The sequence below is a fragment of the Triticum aestivum genome, chromosome 6A, assembly GCF_018294505.1.
Source record: "Triticum aestivum cultivar Chinese Spring chromosome 6A, IWGSC CS RefSeq v2.1, whole genome shotgun sequence".
Lineage (NCBI taxonomy): Eukaryota > Viridiplantae > Streptophyta > Magnoliopsida > Poales > Poaceae > Triticum > Triticum aestivum.
The window spans coordinates 133,176,562-133,196,242 of record NC_057809.1 but is presented as its reverse complement, the minus strand read 5'-3'; the positions used below and the strand labels follow the sequence as shown (position 1 = coordinate 133,196,242).

The window sequence follows — 19,681 nt, the reverse complement described above, 5'->3', positions numbered from 1 at the left end:
TGGCTCCCATGGCACAGGAACTGGCACTGGGCACTGGATCAATATGTTAGTCCCAAAAATAGTATAAAAAGTTGCCAAAAGTATATGAAAATTGTATAATATTGGCATGGAACAATAAAAAATTATAGATACGACGGAGACGTATCATTAGTCAAGTCAAGAAACTCAGAAGATTGTTAGTACGAAGAAACTTTTGACAAATAACAACAAGATCTTTGTTTGCACAATGAAGAAGACATCAGTCAACTATAGGATGGTACTAACTCTTTTACCTTGTTTTTACCCCTTGCGCCATTTCAAAATCTATAACAGCGGTTTATGCATATCTTTGTTTTTAGTACTTTTCAAAGTAGTTCACCGATGATTACCTCTCAAACCACCTGCATGGTCAAGAGGCGAGGAAGGTATTCATTCAACACCCATGGTACAATATTGAAGTCTTCCTGAAGAGGATGAAGGTTGGGCGGACAATTATCCATAGCCACTGGCCTAAAGTCGCAAGGACATTCAACATCACTGAAGGCTCAATATTTGCCTTCCGTTTCTGCAGTTTCCCAGATGAGATTCATCTGTCTATTTATCGTGTATGATGCTACTTTCCAAAGGTTTTCGATGTTTCATGTGAAACCTGGTGCTATTGTGTAATGGCATAACCGAGTGCCGAAGCTATCTGATGTAATTCGATTATGAAATCCGGGTTGCAGTTATACGGATATGAAATATCTAGTGTGTTTTATGAGAAATATCAATTTGATTACTACACTGATTATCAATAATAGGGTAATTACCCTGCTTATTGGGGTTTTCTATTGCAGACAGTTACTCAGACAACACCGTGGACGATGAACTCTAACAACCCACACAGTTCCTAGAAAGTAGGCGTGTTTGATCAATTAACAATCACACACGGCTTCCGGCAGAGAACTGTTTGCGTTAGGCCACCTTGCATAAATATTTCTACACAAAAAACTGTGTGCGATATACATACGAACGAAAATGTTTTTCTGGGATTCGCCGTGTGGGATGTACATACAAACGGAAATGATTGGGTTTCGATGCCTCGCCAGATCGCACACGAACTCATTTTGTGTGCCAGGAGGGCCTATCCCCGACGGTTTATGGGTCGCGTGGGAAGGGCCCCCTATCGCCCACACTCACTTGGCGATGGTTCCAAGTGCCGTCGCGGAAAGGGGTTGAAAACCGTCTGCATAGCAGGTCTCTGCACCAGTGACGCCCAATATGCGATCGATCCTATCCGAGAGGAACTCGAAGGTCCCACCAAGGATAGAGCCGCATATTGAAGACGCTTTTACAAGGTGGATATCATTACATCGTACCATATACAACTCAAATGGGGATACAGACAAAGGCATACAATTGGCACATTAATACATCAAACATCATACAGAGCAGCATCCGACTACGGATGAAATCAAATGAAAAACACTAGCGACATCCACCCTGCTAGTCCAGGATGCCGACTAGGAACCTAGCCCTTGATCGAAGAAGAAGAACCACAAAACAAGCAAGCATCGCTCTCACGTCGAATCATCGCATTACCTGTACCTGCATTTGTTGTTGTAGTAATCTGCGAGTCATGAGGACTCAGCAATCCCATTACCATGGGTATCAAGACTAGCAAAGCTTAATGGGTATGGAATGGATAAGTTGTGAGGTTGCAACAAGTACTAAGCATTGTATGGTGGCTAACTTCGAGTACAAGAGTAAAAACATAACCCCACTGTGTTCTTTTCTTGAACTCACTCGAAAACAGACGGTCACGGTTACACATGCGATTGGTGTATTTTAATTCGGAAACATGCGATTGGTGTATTTTAATTCGGATCTGGCGTCTCTATGAGATTGGGTAATCTATAGGAAGCTCGTGAACAGGGCATGAGTGTGACTAATATGCTCCACCCGTGGGATTTACCTTCGGTAGCCACGTACTGGACGACAATTGGCGAAACATCTGCACGCCAAACTGACAATTCAAGGCATGGTCCATTGTTCAGTTATGAAGAGGTCTAATCATGTTGCTCTAGGTGGAAGTTCAACTTAACAGTCTCCACTGAAAATTCTGGCATATCAAATATTATTTGGAACCGCTGACAAATTTATGTGCCTTGAGATCTGGTGGGGGATTGTTGGATTGTAGATGGGCTTAGACCCGTATAAGACAATAATCCCTGGATAATCTATAAGGTCCATTTAGGTGCATGGCAAATGATGGAAAGTTTAGTACTCCCTCGGTTCCAAAATAAGTGTATCAAGCTTAGTATAACTTTGTACTAAAGTTAGTACAAAGTTGAGACACTTATTCTGAGACGGGGGTATACTGCTAGTGGAGTGAGAGTGAGACCCCTTTATAAGAGTTGCTCTACCACATGCCGTTGAGAGCTTGGGAAAAGGAGTTATACACGCGCGTTCCTCCTCCTTCGCCGCCTGCCTCGCCTCGGCTCGTCACGACACACGTGCACCGCGGCTTGCAGGAATGAGCTAGGCCGAAATTTATTTTTGCCGGTCAGGAATGGTTAATTAATCTCGAATTAATTGACGAGTCGCCACTGTCCAAGACGTTGGACTGTGGGCTATACGTGGACTCGGTTGTGGGCCTGAGCCCAGGCCCATCTACAGACGGTGGCGAGTGGAGTGAATCGTAACTCAGTTCACTCCTTCCTTCTTGCACAATCCTACCCGTTATCTACTGTTCCTCTCAGTGTGCTGCTTCCGACGATCCCATCCCGACGACCGTGTGCACGGTTGGTTGGAAGAGCAGGTGCCTCCAGAACCCCGTCGTTCGAGATTCTGCCCGGAGAATGACAATAAGGTTTTTGGGGAGCGTCTCGACGCGACTGCTCCCAACCCGCTCCTGTCTCCGTCTGCCTCTGCCTCCACTACTTCTCCTGCATCGACTCCATGGCTGACGACGAAGTCGCCAAGAAGAAGGCCTCGACCGATACCGAGGCTACAGCCGCCACGTTGGCCTGGGCAACCGAAGGGTATGACTCGTTCATCCCCTACTTGCTCGTTCATATGCTGGTCGTATATATATTGTTTATAGATATTTTGGTTTTATGTACTGTACGTGCTCACATGCTTAGGTATCGATATAAAATGCATATCTTATTTGCCATACTTATTACTCATGGATTAGTCTAATCAGGATAATATTTCCAACGGGATATACCCTGTGAGACTTGTAGCATCTGCGTGGATACCATCACACAATAATAGAGGGACTCACACTCACACATGACCTCGCATACACCACGTAGATCATGTACATGTACATGCTGCTTGTAGCTTCGAACAAAATTAGGACATGCTAACAATTTTCCCCACAGTGAGGACCAACTGAGCTGACCATGATCATCTAATCTAAGATCATGTGGGCAAAATAGAAAAAAATGATCATGTGACAAAAATACTTATAGATACATCTGACAAAGAGTATTACATATTACCTTCGGTCCGAATTAATCAACTCAGATTATCTATATATACAGATACGTACATCTAGACACGTTTTTTTTGTTAATAATTATATTAATTAAATATACAATGTACTATCCTTGCTACCGGCCACCGGTTCTACCCTTGCGAGAGAAGCAAGCTCTCTCTCCTCCAATGCAAAAAAAAAGCTCTCTCTCCTCCAATAATTCACACCACGTCAATTAGCGGAACCGAGAAGGACCCCTCCGCGAAACACCCCGCAACATTGTACTCCCACACGGCAGCATACCCCACTCTTTCATCCGCCCCCTGTAAACTTTCCCTTTTTGTTCTCCCCCTCCCTCGTCTGCTCGTCTTCCTTCCTGACGCCACTGCCCAATCCTTCCCAAGCAGGGGAGAAAGAAAATCCCAACTCATCTCGTCTCGTCTCCGCCCCCAACCTCCGCGACCGAATCAAACGCAGCCGGAGCCGGAGTCGTACCCCGGGAGGACTCAGATTTGGGTTGGAGGAGGTCGCTTCCGTCCGCCCGCAAGGGAGGGTGGGAAACCCCGAAAGCTATCCATCCCCAGCCCAAATCCGTGCGGGGTTGGTGAACCGGCCGAATTGGGGGCGAGACACGTCGATCCCACCCAGGAGCCCCCGTCTCTCGCCGGAATTTCCAAGGGAGCCGCCGCCTTCCCGCCGCACGGGTCGGAGATTGGGTGCGCGCGATCGGTGGGAAGGCAGGCCGCGGGCTTCGTGCGCGACTGGGCGCCGAGAGATTGAGGATTTGGTGCCTGGGCTACGACTCCGTGCCGTTTGGTGGCGTGGTAGAACCGCAGATTTTTAATCTGAAGGGGCGCGAGGCAGAAAAGGAAAGCAGGGAAAAAAAAGTACAGCAAAATCTGGTGGAGGGGAACTTGTCCGGGAAGATGAGTTCCGGGTCGGCGGTGACGGCGGGCGGCAGCGCCGGCGCGGAGGGCGCGGCGCTGGGGCAGAAGCTGATGGTGCACGTGGCGGAGAACGGCCACAGCATGGAGTTCGAGTGCGGGGGCGGCACGCGGGTCGAGGCCATCCAGCGCGCCATCGAGCACGTCTGCGGCGTCCCGCCCGCCGACCAGCTCCTCCTCTGCGGCAACATCCCCCTCGACGGCGCCAACCACCTCGCCCACTACAACCTCCCCCGCGACGACCGCGAGGTCTTCCTCTACAACAAGGCTCGCCTCCATGCCGACGCGCCGCCACCGGCGCCGGAGTCTATCGACATCCCTGAGCCATCGATTCCGCCGCCGCCCCGGCCGCAGGACACCGCACTGGAGGTGTCTGCTGACCCGGCCTTGAAGGCGCTGGTGTCTTACGAAGTCAGGTTCAGGTATGACTTCCAGGTGGCCAACGCGCTGTACCAATCTAGCGTGGCCAAGTACGAGGTGTGCAGGAGGCTGCTGCGGGAGTGGCAGGTGCAGGAGCGTGCTCTGGACATGGCTAGGAGCAACCTGGAGCAAGCATTCCGCAAGCCCTCAATGCGCTATTCAAATTTCATGCGGTCCTTTGCTCAGCAGCACCGTGGATACGACGAAGTTCTGTCAACCTTCGAGAGAGATGTGCAGAGGTTGCGTGCTATTAAGTTGCATCCACACCTTCAGTGTGAGGGCAGACGGTGCTTGCTGGACCTTATGGATGAGAATAGATTGAGGAAGCTGGCAGATGAGTACTTAAGCTCACAGAGGGGTTTTGAGGATTTTGTCTCGCCGCTGAAGGCAAAATTTCAGGAGTTAAAGAGGAGGGTGGAGAGCTTGTTGAACTCTATGAGCTCGAGTGCATGGAAGGATCTGGAGGCACTGATAAAGGAGCATCATAGAGTCATCGGTGACCAGAAGAGCATCATGCAGTCTCTAAGGTTAGACTGAAGCAATGACCATATATTTAACTAGTTGTTGCTTTTCTGTGCGTACTTCAGGAGAACTATTACTGACCTTGAGTTAATGACTAGTTGACTACCATGTAGATTGGCTTGAATTTGAGTTGCTGGTAATTAAACTACTTACAAAACGCTGGAAAATGGTTTTGCATGGTGGAGTAAACAATGGATTGCCATTTTATTGTGTAGAAAATATGTTGGTTCTACCAAAAAGTTTCTAAGTTCTTATGATTTGCATTAGTAATATGTTAACAGTGTAACAAGCGAGATCGGCACTTATCTGAATGAAGGGATAACAGTTTATTGGGATATGTTATCTGGTCTTTATATGCTATGAACTTATGGTACCACTACCACACAACAGTTTCTTATCCTGAGTCTTAATTAATCTGGTAACTACTATATTTATTATCCATCTTTTGTGCCATAATTGAAACATGATTCTTTCACACTATATTCTGAGAACTCTTATGTTCTGCAGTAAAGACGTGGATACATCAAAGAAGCTTGTTGATGAATGCTCAAGGAGCCAGCTGTCCGCTTCTGTCCGACCTCATGATGCAGTTTCAGCAGTTGGTCGTATCTATGAGGTACATGAAAAGGATAATTTGCCCAGCGTACGTAAGTTTGATCGCATGCTTACAAACTTGCTTCAGAAATGCAAGACCAAGAAAAACGAAACAAATACTCTAGTACATGTTTGCGTGAAAGGGGTCAAATCTGCTCAAATTGATATCAAGGACATGATGATGAGTCAGTTCATTTTATACGAAGAGGCAATAGATAGTCGAGACAAAGAATTTTCTTATCTGAAACTACTGGGTGGCTTGGGCCATGCATACAAGGCTTGTCTTGCCGAGGTCGTGCGAAGAAGGCATTCTTTCAAGCTGTATACTGGCTTGGCTGGACAGCTTGCTGAAAAACTAGCAGCAGAGCGTGAAGTGGAGATAAGGAGACGCGAGGTTTTCCTTCGTACATGGCGTAAGTACATTCGAGGAGAAATCATGGGTTCCATGGGGCTGTTTGGTTCACCTAGCCAGTGTGATGTAAACATTGCACCGTTTGATTGCGATCTACTTCCAATTGATGTTGATGATCTGGAAAAGCTCGCCCCCCGGTCTTTAGTGGGGTCTCTTTCGAAACCTGAGAGGTCACAGCAACATAAGTCTTCATCAAGTGATTCTAGTACCACTGGAAATTTCACTAACGCCGAACAAAACAGTCTGAATACTGATGGCCAAATGGATTCCCAGGATTTTTTTGGGGGCTGTGATACTGTTGATATAACAGGGACTAGTGTATTAGAAGTGGAGAACGCCAGATTAAAAGCAGAGCTCGCTTCTGCAATTGCAGTTCTCTGCACTTTTGGTGCTGAATACGCACATGAATCTATTGATGAAGGGCAGAATGATAATGTGTTGAGAAATGCAAGAGAGAAAACAGCTCAGGCACTTTCCGCGAAGGATGAATATGCCAACCAGCTTCAGTCAGTGTTGAAAGCAAAGCAGGAGCAGTGCTTGTCCTTTGAAAAGCGTATACAGGAGCTTGAGGAACAATTAGCGAATCAGTACATACACGGGCAAATGGTTTCAGGAAGCAAAAGCGCATCAGATTTCCTTCTTTCTACATTCAAAGGTAATGACTGCAACCTGGATGGAGGTAGGCAAACCCATCTGCGTGACGAATCAAGTGTGGCCATGGATGAGACATCATCAACATCTGAACAGCCATCTAAACAAACAGAAGGTGGTGATGAGAATATGACTGACGTTTCAGGCGCACTGAACTTGCAATTACTTAACTCAGCAGGATGCGGTAATCTGGATGCTCCCATGGCAGAATTTTCACGTGATAATGAACATAAGGTTGTCAATATTGATAAGGAAGGGCAGATGTTGACTCACCTCACTATGGTGGATACTTCGGATATTCCTGTAGAAGGTCCTCTTGGCATCTTAAACTCCAAAACCAATGAACATCATACTTTGGAGTTTAGGAATAACGAGCTCTTTGTGTCAGAGTTGCAAAACACAATAGATAAAAAATCAAAACAGTTGGATGAGGCAGAAAGTAAACTTAGCTCTGTGATGGGCGAAGTTAACTCTCTTAAGGAAGAACTTGAAAATGCTCGTGTTCTACTTGACGAGTCTCAGGTAAGATATACAGATTAATCTTCACCTGCTTTCTGCAAATTGAAGTATTCCTTCCATGCTTACATAAAGCAACATTACTTATTTTGTATTTTATAAATCTTGATACAGATTAATTGTGCGCACCTGGAAAACTGCTTGCATGAGGCAAGGGAAGAGGCTCGTACCAACAAATGTTCCGCTGATAGAAGGGCTGTTGAGTATGATGCTTTGAGGTCATCTGCTCTGAGGATACATGGTCTGTTTGAAAGACTAAATAATTGTGTCACCGCACCGGGCATGTCTGGCTTTGCAGACTCTCTGCGAACTTTAGCCCTCTCCTTAGCAAGGTATCATGTTTCTCTCATTTGCGTTAATTTGTGTCAAGTTATATGTATACTGACTGCTCAGTGTGTATCATTTCAAGCTCATTGTGGTACACATATCTGATTTATCAGCAATGCATGATGATTGGGCTTTCTTTAGAACTAATGAATAATCCAACTGAATGTAAATCATTTATTGGAAGCAGGTGCAGATTGTTGTATTTTGTGTTAGTGTCTTGATGTGAGACTAAAGAGACATTTGCTGTTCTTGGCCAAAGGATTTGAGTATTTCATTACAAAAGTGTATCTGCTCCTAGGGAGAAAATGAATTGTCGGAGGGATAATGTCAAGCACATCGTATTTTAGAATCTGGTGTTAAAATCATAGTCAGTGCCTCCAGAGAATTAGTTATTTTTGCCAATTTTTATATTACTAGTTACTAACCTAGAGATATGTTTGTTTTTAATGTCCTTGGCTTTGATCCTTTTCCTACTGAAAGAGATATCTAAGTGTTGTTCTGTACTTGCTGGCCCCTTTGTAATGGCTTGTTTTGTTCCAGTTCTGTAAAGAAGGATGAAGCTGATTCTACCACTCAGTTCCAGCAATGCATTAAGATCCTTGCGGACAAGGTTAGTTTCCTGTCACGGCAGAGTGAGGAGCTGATAGAACGCTACTCAAGGGTGGAAGCAGCACATGGGATTCTTATAAAAGAGTTGGAGGAGAAGAAAACACTGGTCAACAATCTATATAGTAAATTTCAACTGGAAAAACAGGTACGGAATTCAGCTTCTCTAATCATAGAATGTGAATATTTTCGTTGGTAAGATACTCATAAAAAATCAGACAAACCTTGAATTTGGTAAAATAATGAACTACCCAAAAGTAATGACATAACATGACTCGTGAACATGAGTGAGTATTAACAGGCATGCTGTGGATTTGAAATCTATTATAAAGTTAGACCTGACTGAATTTGTATGAGTTAATCTCTTGTACTGTTAATTTGCGGTAACGAGCAAGTAAGGTGTAGCGTGTGCTTCAAAACTGTTTCAACAGGCCAGCAAGGAGAAGATATCGGTTGGGCATTTCGACGTCCACGAGCTTGCGGTGTTTGTCCGGAACCCTGCTGGGCACTACGAGGCGATCAACCGGAGCCGGTCGAACTACTACCTCTCCGAGGAGTCGGTGGCCCTGTTCACGGAGCCCCACCTTCCTCGGCAGCCCGCCTACATAATCGGCCAGATCGTGCACATTGAGCGGCGCGCGGTAAAGCACACCGACCAGAACGAAGCCTCGCCGCGCCCTGGCGGCCATCGGCGGTCCGCGCTGAACAGCAACCCCTATGGCCTGCCGGCAGGCCGCGAGTACTTCGTGGTGACGGTGGCGATGCTGCCTGACACTGCTGCCACTGCTCGTTGAAGCAATAACGCCTTCCTGATCCTGCCTAGTCATGGCTGCTGAAATGAAGGGAGAAAAAAAACCTCAACTGTAAATATACAGCCACTTGTTTAAAGTTTATTTATGGCTTTGCTCAGTTGCTTCGTCTGCGTTTGCTTGCTGCCTTGTGTACATAATGCTCGGATTCCTGTGTAAATATGACTCGGCCACTGCTGTTATTATCAGCTTGGTTCGTTCAAGGAGACTGAATAATAGTGACATTCTTCCACTTTTGTTTTATCCCTGTGTACTGCTGGTTCCCAACACTATTTCCTCTTGAGCATGGTATCCGACTGCAAGAATGGTCTTAAGAATTCAGAAGAGGTTGCTTAGAAGAGATAGATGTATCCCATCCTCTATTGCTCTCGCGTAAAGACTTTTATCTTTCACACAACAGAAAAGAAAGTGACAATGAATTCTTTTTTGTCTTCTTTTTTGTTTGTAAATCCCTGTTTGTATTCTCTGAACGCATGCCCATAATGAGTGATAAAATCAAGAAAATCGGTCCTAATACCATGCTAGCCCAAATTGTAATCTTGGCCAACTTGAATTTGGTTTTCTTGCCTGCTTTTGCAAACTACTTCCTCTTGAACATCTACTAAGAAGCAAGTCAAGGGAGCCGGCCCTGGCAAAAGATAATCTATATGCTGATATTACAATAAGAAGTGAACAGCGATTCGGTGCCAGCTCATCTGCACCCGATCAGAAAAATAAAATAAAAAAATACTAGAAATATTCAAAAAAAAATCCAGTTCTTTTTCCCATGGTAGACAATTTATTGCGTAAGGTTCGCTCCAAAAATTAGCTTATTTGGACATATGAATAACTCTCAGCAAAAAGACAAAATCGAGTCAAACAGTACGTGAACAGTAAACTTTTTTACATACCCTGAATTTGTCTTTCTTGCCGAGAGTTGCTCAGTTGTCCAAATTATTTGAAAATTGGGCCAGACTTCACGCACCAAATTGTCTACTATGAGAAATTTTTTGGAATTTTTAAAAAATTCTAGTATTTGTTTTGATTTTTTATTCAACACGGGTGCAGACGAGTCCGGACTCAGAAAAGGATGATTCCTTAGAGCATCTCCAACACGTTTACAGCTCGCGGAGCGTCTATTTTTGCGCGGTGGGCTGCGTTTGCTCCAGCGGCCGCTGCAAATTTTAGGGCGCGTGAGCCGCTCTAGCAGCCGCTGCAAAAAAAACGCTCTCGCACAAACAACATATGCACTCCGAACAAATATAAAAGAAACATATGCATAGATTAAAAATAGATAAAAAAGACGATTCATAGATAGTTCACAGAGGTAATATCACGGCCAATTATAGAACTTGCACTGGATGTTCAATTTGATGCTAGAACTTCGAAAATATGGAAATGCAGTCACTCAACTTGACTCAAACATGCACATTGTTGGGGATCGTAGCAGTAAACAAAAAAATTTCCTACGTTTCACCAAGATCAATCTATGGAGTCAACTAGCAACGAGAGAAGAGTGCATCTATATACCCTTGTAGATCGCGAGCGGAAGCGTTCAAGAGAACGGGGATGATGGAGTCGTACTCGCCGTGATCCAAATCACCGATGACCAAGTGCCGAACGGACGGCACCTCCGCGTTCAACACACGTACGGAGCGGATGACGTTTTCTCCTTCTTGATCCAGCAAGGGGGAAGGAGAGGTTGATGAAGATCCAGCAGCACGACGGCGTGGTGGCGGATGCAGCAGTGATCGCAGCAGGGCTTTGCCGAGTTTCTGCGAGAGGGAGAGGTGTAGCAGGGGAGAGGGAGGCACCAGGACTTCAGGTGCGGCTGCCCTCCCTCCCCTCCTTTATATAGGCCCCCTGGGGGGGGGCGCCGGCCCTAGGAGATGGGATCTCCTTGGGGGGGGGGGGCGGCCAAGGGGGGTGGAGTGCCCCCCAAGGCAAGTGGAGGCGCCCCCCACCCTAGGGTTTCCAACCCTAGGCGCATGGGGGCCCAAGGGGGGCGCACCAGCCCACTATGGGCTGGTTCCCCTCCCCACTTCAGCCCATGGGGCCCTCCGGGATGGGTGGCCCCACCCGGTGGACCCCCGGGACCCATCCGGTGGTCTCGGTACAATACCGGTGACCCCGAATCTTTCCCGATGGCCGAAACTACACTTCCTATATATAATTCTTCACCTCCGGACCATTCCGGAACTCCTCGTGACGTCCAGGATCTCATCCGGGACTCCGAACAACTTTCGAATTACTGCATACTCATATCTCTACAACCCTAGCATCACCGAACCTTAATTGTGTAGACCCTACGGGTTTGGGAGACACGTAGACATGACCGAGACGGCTCTCCGGCCAATAACCAACAGCGGGATCTGGATACCCATGTTGGCTCCCACATGCTCCTCGATGATCTCATCGGATGAACCACGATGTCGAGGACTTAATCAATCCCGTATTCAATTCCCTTTGTCAATCGGTACGTTACTTGTCCGAGACTCGATCGTCGATATCCCAATACCTTGTTCAGTCTCGTTACCGGCAAGTCACTTTACTCGTATCGTAATGCATGATCCCGTGATCAACCACTTGATCACATTGAGCTCATTATGATGATGCATTACCGAGTGGGCCCAGAGATACCTCTCCGTCATACGGAGTGACAAATCCCAGTCTCGATTCGTGCCAACCCAACAGACACTTTCGGAGATACCTGTAATGTACCTTTATATTCACCCAGTTACCTTGTGACGTTTGGCATACCCAAAGCACTCCTACGGTATCCGGGAGTTGCACAATTCTCATGGTCTAAGGAAATGATACTTGACATTCAGAAAAGCTACAGCAAATGAACTACACGATCTTTGTGCTATGCTTAGGTTTGGGTCTTGTCCATCACATCATTCTCCTAATGATGTGATCTCGTTATCAATGACATCCCCATGTCCATAGCCAGGAAACCATGACTATTTGTTGATCAACGAGCTAGTCAACTAGAGGCTCACTAGGGACACATTGTGGTCTATGTATTCACACATGTATTACGATTTCCGGATAATACAATTATAGCATGAATAATAGACAATTATCATGAATAAGGAAATATAATAATCATTTTATTATTGCCTCTAGGGCATATTTCCAACAGTCTCCCACTTGCACTAGAGTCAATCATCTAGTTACATTGTGATGAATCGAACACCCATGGAATTCTGGTGTTGATCATGTTTTGCTCTAGGGAGAGGTTTAGTCAACGGATCTGCTACATTTAGGTCCGTATGTACTTTACAAATCTCTATGTCTCCATTTTGAACACTTTCACGAATGGAGTTGAAGCGACGCTTGATATGCCTGGTCTTCCTGTGAAACCTGGGCTCCTTGGCAAGGGCAATAGCTCCAGTGTTGTCACAGAAGAGAGTCATCGGGCCCGACGCATTGGGTATGACTCCTAGGTCGGTAATGAACTCCTTCACCTAGACTGCTTTGTGTGCTGCCTCCGAGGCTGCCATGTACTCCGCTTCACATGTAGATCCCGCCACAACGCTTTGCTTGCAACTGCACCAGCTTACTGCCCCACCATTCAAAATATACACGTATCCGGTTTGTGACTTAGAGTCATCCAGATCTGTGTCGAAGCTAGCATCGACGTAACCCTTTATGACGAGCTCTTCGTCACCTCCATAAACGAGAAACATTTCCTTGGTCCTTTTCAGGTACTTCAGAATATTCTTGACCGCTGTCCAGTGTTCCATGCCGGGATTACTTTGGTACCTTCCTACCAAACTCACGGCAAGGTTTACATCAGGTCTGGTACACAACATAGCATACATGATAGACCCTATGGCCGAGGCATAGGGGACGACACTCATCTTTTCTCTATCTTCCGCCGTGGTCGGGCATTGAGCCATGCTCAATCTCGTACCTTGCAATACAGGCAAGAACCCCTTCTTTGACTGATCCATTTTGAACTTCTTCAATATCTTGTCAAGGTACGTACTCTGTGAAAGACCAATGAGGCGTCTCGATCTATCTCTATAGATCTTGATGCCTAATATATAAGCAGCTTCTCCAAGGTCCTTCATTGAAAAACACTTGTTCAAGTAGGCCTTTATGCTTTCCAAGTATTCTATATCATTTCCCATCAACAGTATGTCATCTACATACAATATGAGAAATGCTATAGAGCTCCCACTCACTTTCTTGTAAATGCAGGCTTCTCCATAAGTCTGCATAAACCCAAACGCTTTGATCATCTCATCAAAGCGAATGTTCCAACTCCGAGATGCTTGCACCAGCCCATAAATCGAGCGTTAGAGCTTGCACACCTTGTCAGCATTCTTAGGATCGTAAAAACCTTCCGGCTGCATCATATACAATTCTTCCTTAAGGAAACCATTAAGGAATGCCGTTTTGACGTCCATTTGCCATATCTCATAATCATAGAATGCGGCAATTGCTAACATGATTCGGACGGATTTCAGCTTCGCTACGGGTGAGAAAGTCTCATCGTAGTCAACCCCTTGAACTTGTCGATAACCCTTAGCGACAAGCTGAGCTTTATAGATGGTCACATTACCATCCGCGTCTGTCTTCTTCTTAAAGATCCATTTATTTTCTATGGCTCGCCGATCAACGGGCAAGTCAGTCAAAGTCCATACTTCGTTTTCATACATGGATCCTATCTCGGATTTCATGGCTTCCAGCCATTTGTCGGAATCCGGGCCCGCCATCGCTTCTTCATAGTTCGAAGGTTTACCGTTGTCTAAAAACATGATTTCCAAGACAGGGTTGCCGTACCACTCTGGTGCGGAACGTGTCCTTGTGGACCTACGAAGTTTAGTAGCAACTTGATCTGAAGTTTCATGATCATCATCAACTTCCTCTCTAGTCGGTGCAGGCACCTCAAGAACATTTTCTTGAGCTGCGCCACTTACCGGTTCAAGAGGTAATACTTCATAAAGTTCTACCTTCCTCCCACTTATTTCTTTCGAGAGAAACTCTTTCTCTAGAAAGGATCCATTCTTGGCAACAAAGATCTTGTTGGGGAACGTAGCAGAAATTCAAAATTTTCCTACGTGTCACCAAGATCTATCTATGGAGAGACTAGCAACGAGGGGAAGGAGAGTGCATCTACATACCCTTGTAGATCGCTAAGCGGAAGCGTTCAAGTGAACGGGGTTGATGGAGTCGTACTCGTCGTGATTCAGATCACCGATGATCCTAGTGCCGAACGGACGGCACCTCCGCGTTCAACACACGTACAGCTCGACGATGTCTCCCACGCCTTGATCCAGCAAGGAGAGAGGGAGAGGTTGAGGAAGACTCCATCCAGCAGCAGCACAACGGCGTGGTGGTGATGGAGGAGCGTGGCAATCCTGCAGGGCTTCGCCAAGCACCTACGGGAGAGGAGGAGGTGTCACGGGAGGGAGGGAGGCGCCAAGGGCTCAGGTGTGGATGCCCTCCCTCCCCTCCACTATATATAGGGGCAGGGGAGAGGGGGGAGGCGCAGCCTTGCCCCTTCCTCCAAGGAAGGGGTGCGGCTAAGAGGGGGGGAGGAGTCCATCCTCCCCAAGGCACCTCGGAGGTGCCTTCCCCCTTTAGGACTCTCCCCATTTTCCTATATCTTGGCGCATGGGCCTCTAGGGGCTGGTGCCCTTGGCCCATGTAGGCCAAGGCGCACCCCCTACAGCCCATGTGGCCCCCAGGGCAGGTGGCCCCACCCGGTGGGCCCCCGGGACCCTTCCGGTGGTCCCGGTACAATACCGATGACCCCGAAACTTGTCCCGATGGCCGAAACAGGACTTCCTATATATAAATCTTTACCTCCGGACCATTCCGGAACTCCTCGTGACGTCCGGGATCTCATCCGGGACTCCGAACAACATTCGGTAACCACATACAAACTTCCTTTATAACCCTAGCGTCATCGAACCTTAAGTGTGTAGACCCTACGGGTTCGGGAGACATGTAGTCATGACCGAGATGTTCTCCGGTCAATAACCAACAGCGGGATCTGGATACCCATGTTGGCTCCCACATGTTCCACGATGATCTCATCGGATGAACCACGATGTCAAGGACTCAATCAATCCCGTATACAATTCCCTTTGTCTAGCGGTATGGTACTTGCCCGAGATTCGATCGTCGGTATACCGATACCTTGTTCAATCTCGTTACCGGCAAGTCTCTTTACTCGTTCCGTAACACATCATCCCGTGATCAACCCCTTGGTCACATTGTGCACATTATGATGATGTCCTACCGAGTGGGCCCAGAGATACCTCTCCGTTTACACGGAGTGACAAAATCCCAATCTCGATTCGTGCCAACCCAACAGACACTTTCAGAGATACCCGTAGTGTACCTTTATAGCCACCATGTTACGTTGTGACGTTTGGCACACCCAAAGCACTCCTACGGTATCCGGGAGTTGCACAATCTCATGGTCTAAGGAAATGATACTTGACATTAGAAAAGCTTTAGCATACGAACTACATGATCTTGTGTTAGGCTTAGGATTGGGTCTTGTCCATCACATCATTCTCCTAATGATGTGATCCCGTTATCAACGACATCCAATGTCCATGTTCAGGAAACCGTAACCATCTATTGATTAACAAGCTAGTCAACTAGAGGCTTACTAGGGACATGGTGTTGTCTATGTATCCACACATGTATCTGAGTTTCCTATCAATACAATTCTAGCATGGATAATAAACGATTATCATGAACAAGGAAATATAATAATAATACTTTTATTATTGCCTCTAGGGCATATTTCCAACAGTCTCCCACTTGCACTAGAGTCAATAATCTAGTTCACATCACCATGTGATTAACACTGACAGGTCACATCACCATGTGACTAACATCCAAAGAGTTTTGGGTTTGATCATGTTGCTTGTGAGAGAGGTTTTAGTCAACGGGTCTGAACCTTTCAGATCCGTGTGTGCTTTACAAATCTCTATGTCATCTCCTAGATGTAGCTACCACGTTCTATTTGTAGCCATTCCAAATAACTGTTCCACTTGGAGCTATTCTAAATTGTTGCTCCATTATACGTATCCGGTATCTCTACTCAGAGCTATCCGGATAGGTGTTAAGCTTGCATCGTCGTAACTCTTTACGTCGAACTCTTTATCACCTTCATAACCGAGAAAATTCCTTAGTCCACTAGTTACTAAGGATAACTTTGACCGCTGTCCTATGATCCATTCATGGATCACTCTTGTACCCCTTGACTGACTCATGGCAAGGCACACTTTCGGTGCGGTACACAGCATAGCATATTGTAGAGCCTACGTCTAAAGCATAGGGGACGACCTTCGTTCCTTTCTCTCTATTCTGCCATGGTCGAGCTTTAAGTCTTAACTTCATACCTTACAACTCAGGCAAGAACTCCTTCTTTGACTGATCCATCTTGAACACCTTCAAGATCACGTCAAGACATGTGCTCATTTGAAAGTACTATTAAGCGTTTTGATCTATCCTTATAGATCTTGATGCTCAATGTTCAAGTAGCTTAATCCAGGTTTTCCATTGAAAACACTTTCCAAATAAACCTATATGCTTTCCAGAAATTCTACGTCATTTCTGATCATTAATATGTCAACAACATATACTCATCAGAAATTCCATAGTGCTCCCACTCACTTCTTTGGAAATACAAGTTTCTCATAAACTTTGTATACACCCAAAATCTTTGATCATCATCAAAGCATACATTCCAACTCCGAGATGCTCACTCCAGTCCTCAGAAGGATTGCTGGAGCTTTGCATACTTATTAGCATATTTCGGGATAGACAAAACCTTCTGGTTGTATCACATACAACCTTTCCTCAAGAATCGTCGAGGAAACAATGTTTTGACATCCTATCTGCAAGATTTCATAAATAATGCAGTAATTGCTAATATAATTCCAACAGACTCTTAGCATCGCTACGAGTGAGAAAGTCTCATCGTAGTCAACTCCTTGAACTTGTCGAAAAACATCTTAACGACAAGTCGAGCTTTCTCAATGGTGACACTTACCATCATTGTCTGTCTTTCTTTCAAAATCCATATGTACCTAACAGCCTTACGACCATCAAGTAGTTCTTCCAAAGTCTACACTTTGTTTTCACACATGGATCCTCTCTCGGGTTTTATGGCCTTGAGCCATTTATCGGAATCCGGGCCCACCATCGCTTCTCCATAGCTCGTAGGTTCATTGTTGTCTAGCAACATGACTTCCAAGACAGGATTACGTACCACTCTGAAGTAGTACGCATCCTTGTCATCCCACGAGGTTTGGTAGTGACTCGATCCGAAGTTTCATGATCACTATCATAAGCTTCCACTTCAGTTGGTGTACATGCCATAGGAACAACTTCCTGTGCCCTGCTACACACTTGTTGAAGTGACGGTTCAATAACCTCATCAAGTCTCCACCATCCTCCCACTCAACTTTTCGAGAGAAACCTTTCCTCGAAAAAGGACCCGATTCAAGAAACAATCCCTATTGCTTTCGGATCTGAATTAGGAGGTATACTCAACTGTTTTGGGTGTCCTATGAAGATGCATTTTATCTGCTTTGGGTTCGAGCTTATCAACCTGAAACCTTTTCACATAAGCGTCGCAGCCCCAAACTTTCAAGAAACGGCAACTTAGGTTTCTCCAAACCATAGTTCATACGGTGTCGTCTCAACGAAATTATGTGGTGCCCTATTTAAAGTGAATGTGGTTGTCTCTAATGCCTAACCCATGAACGATAGTGGTAACTCGCTAAGAGACATCATGGTATGCACCATATCCAATAGGGTGTAACTATGACGTTTGGACACACCATCACACTATGGTGTTCCAGGCTGTATCAGTTGTGAAACAATTTCCACAATGTCTTAATTCTGTGCCAAACTCGTGATTCAGATATTCATCTCTATGATCATATCATAGATCTTTTATCCTCTTGTCACGACGATCTTTCAACTTCACACTGAAATTACTTGAACCTTTCAATAATTCAGACTCGTGATTCATCAAGTAAATATACTCAACATCTACTCGAATCATCTGTGAAGTAAGAACATAACGATATTCACTGCATGCCTCAGCACTCATTGGACTGCACACATCAAAATGTGTTACTTCCAACAAGTTGCTATCTTGTTCCATCTTACTGAAAATGAGGCTTTTCAGTCATCTTGCCCATGTGGTATGATTTGCATGTCCCAAGTGATTCAAAATCAAGTGAGTCAAAACGGTCCATTTGCATGGAGTTTCTTCATGCATATACACCAATAGACATGGTTCGCATGTCTAAAAAAAACGAGTGAGCCCAAAGATCCATCAATATGGAGCTTCTTCATGCGTTTTATACCGATATGACTTACGTGGCAGTGCCACAAGTAGGTGGTACTATCATTACTATCTTTTGGCATGAACATGTGTATCACTACGATCGAGATTTAATAAACCATTCATTTTAGGTGTAAGACCATTGAAGGTATTATTCAAATAAACAGAGTAACCATTATTCTCCTTAAATGAATAACCGTATTGCGATAGACGTAATCCAATCATGTCTATGCTCAACGCAAACACCAAATAACAATTATTTAGGTTTAACACCAATCTCTTTGGTAGAGGGAGCGTGCGATGCTTGATCATATCAAGCTTGGAAAAACTTCCAACACATATCGTCAGCTCACCTTTAGCTAGTCTCCGTTTATTCCGTAGCCTTTTGTTTCGAGTTACTAACACTTAGCAACCGAACCGGTATCTAATACCCTGGTGCTACTAGGAGTACTAGCAAAGTACACATTAACACAATGTATATCCAATATACTTCTATCGACCTTGCCAGCCTTCTTATCTACCAAGTATCTAGGGTAATTCCGCTCTAGTGGTTGTTCCCCTTATTGCAGAAGCACTTAGTCTCGGGTTTGGGTTTTACCTTGGGTTTCTTCACTAGAGCAGCAGCTGATTTGCCGTTTCATGAAGTATCCCTTCTTGCCCTTGCCCTTCTTGAAACTAGTGGTTTCACCAACCATCAACAATTGATGCTCCTTCTTGATTTCTACTTTCGCGGTGTCAAATATCGCGAATACCTCAAGGATCATCATATCTATCCCTGATATGTTATAGTTCATCACGAAGCTCTAACAGCTTGGTGGCAATGACTTTGGAGAACCATCACTGTCTTATCTGGAAGATCAACTCCCACTCGATTCAAATGATTGTTGTACTCAGACAATCTGAGCACAAGCTCAACAATTGAGCTTTTCTCCTTAGTTTGCAGGTTAAGAAAGTCATCGGAGGTCTTATACCTCTTGACATGGGCACGAGCCTGAAATCCCAATTTCAGCCCTCAAAACATCTCATATGTTTCGCGATGTTTCAAAAACGTCTTTGGTGCCTCAACTCTAAACCGTTTAACTGAACTATCACGTAGTTATCAAAACGTGTATGTCAGATGTTCGC

At 45.4% G+C, this 19,681-nt stretch overlaps 1 protein-coding gene across 1 annotated transcript; it reads left to right on the top strand.

Moving 5' to 3' along the window:
- The first annotated feature begins 3,759 nt into the window (after positions 1–3,759).
- On the top strand, positions 3,760–9,486 carry LOC123132489 (autophagy-related protein 11). The gene is made up of 5 exons (XM_044552292.1): positions 3,760–5,333; positions 5,836–7,507; positions 7,616–7,833; positions 8,369–8,582; positions 8,866–9,486. The coding sequence occupies exons 1-5, from the start codon at positions 4,369–4,371 to the stop codon at positions 9,226–9,228; spliced, it is 3,432 nt and encodes a 1,143-aa protein (XP_044408227.1). The 5' UTR covers positions 3,760–4,368; the 3' UTR covers positions 9,229–9,486.
- The last annotated feature ends 10,195 nt before the right edge of the window (positions 9,487–19,681 follow it).

Coding starts and splice junctions, on each gene's coding strand:
- LOC123132489 (XM_044552292.1), top strand. CDS start 4,369: ATGAGTTCCGGGTCGGCGGTGACGGCGGGCGGCAGCGCCGGCGCGGAG. Junction 7,508..7,615: donor TTCTACTTGACGAGTCTCAG/GTAAGATATACA, acceptor ATCTTGATACAG/ATTAATTGTGCGCACCTGGA. Junction 7,834..8,368: donor TTAGCCCTCTCCTTAGCAAG/GTATCATGTTTC, acceptor GTTTTGTTCCAG/TTCTGTAAAGAAGGATGAAG.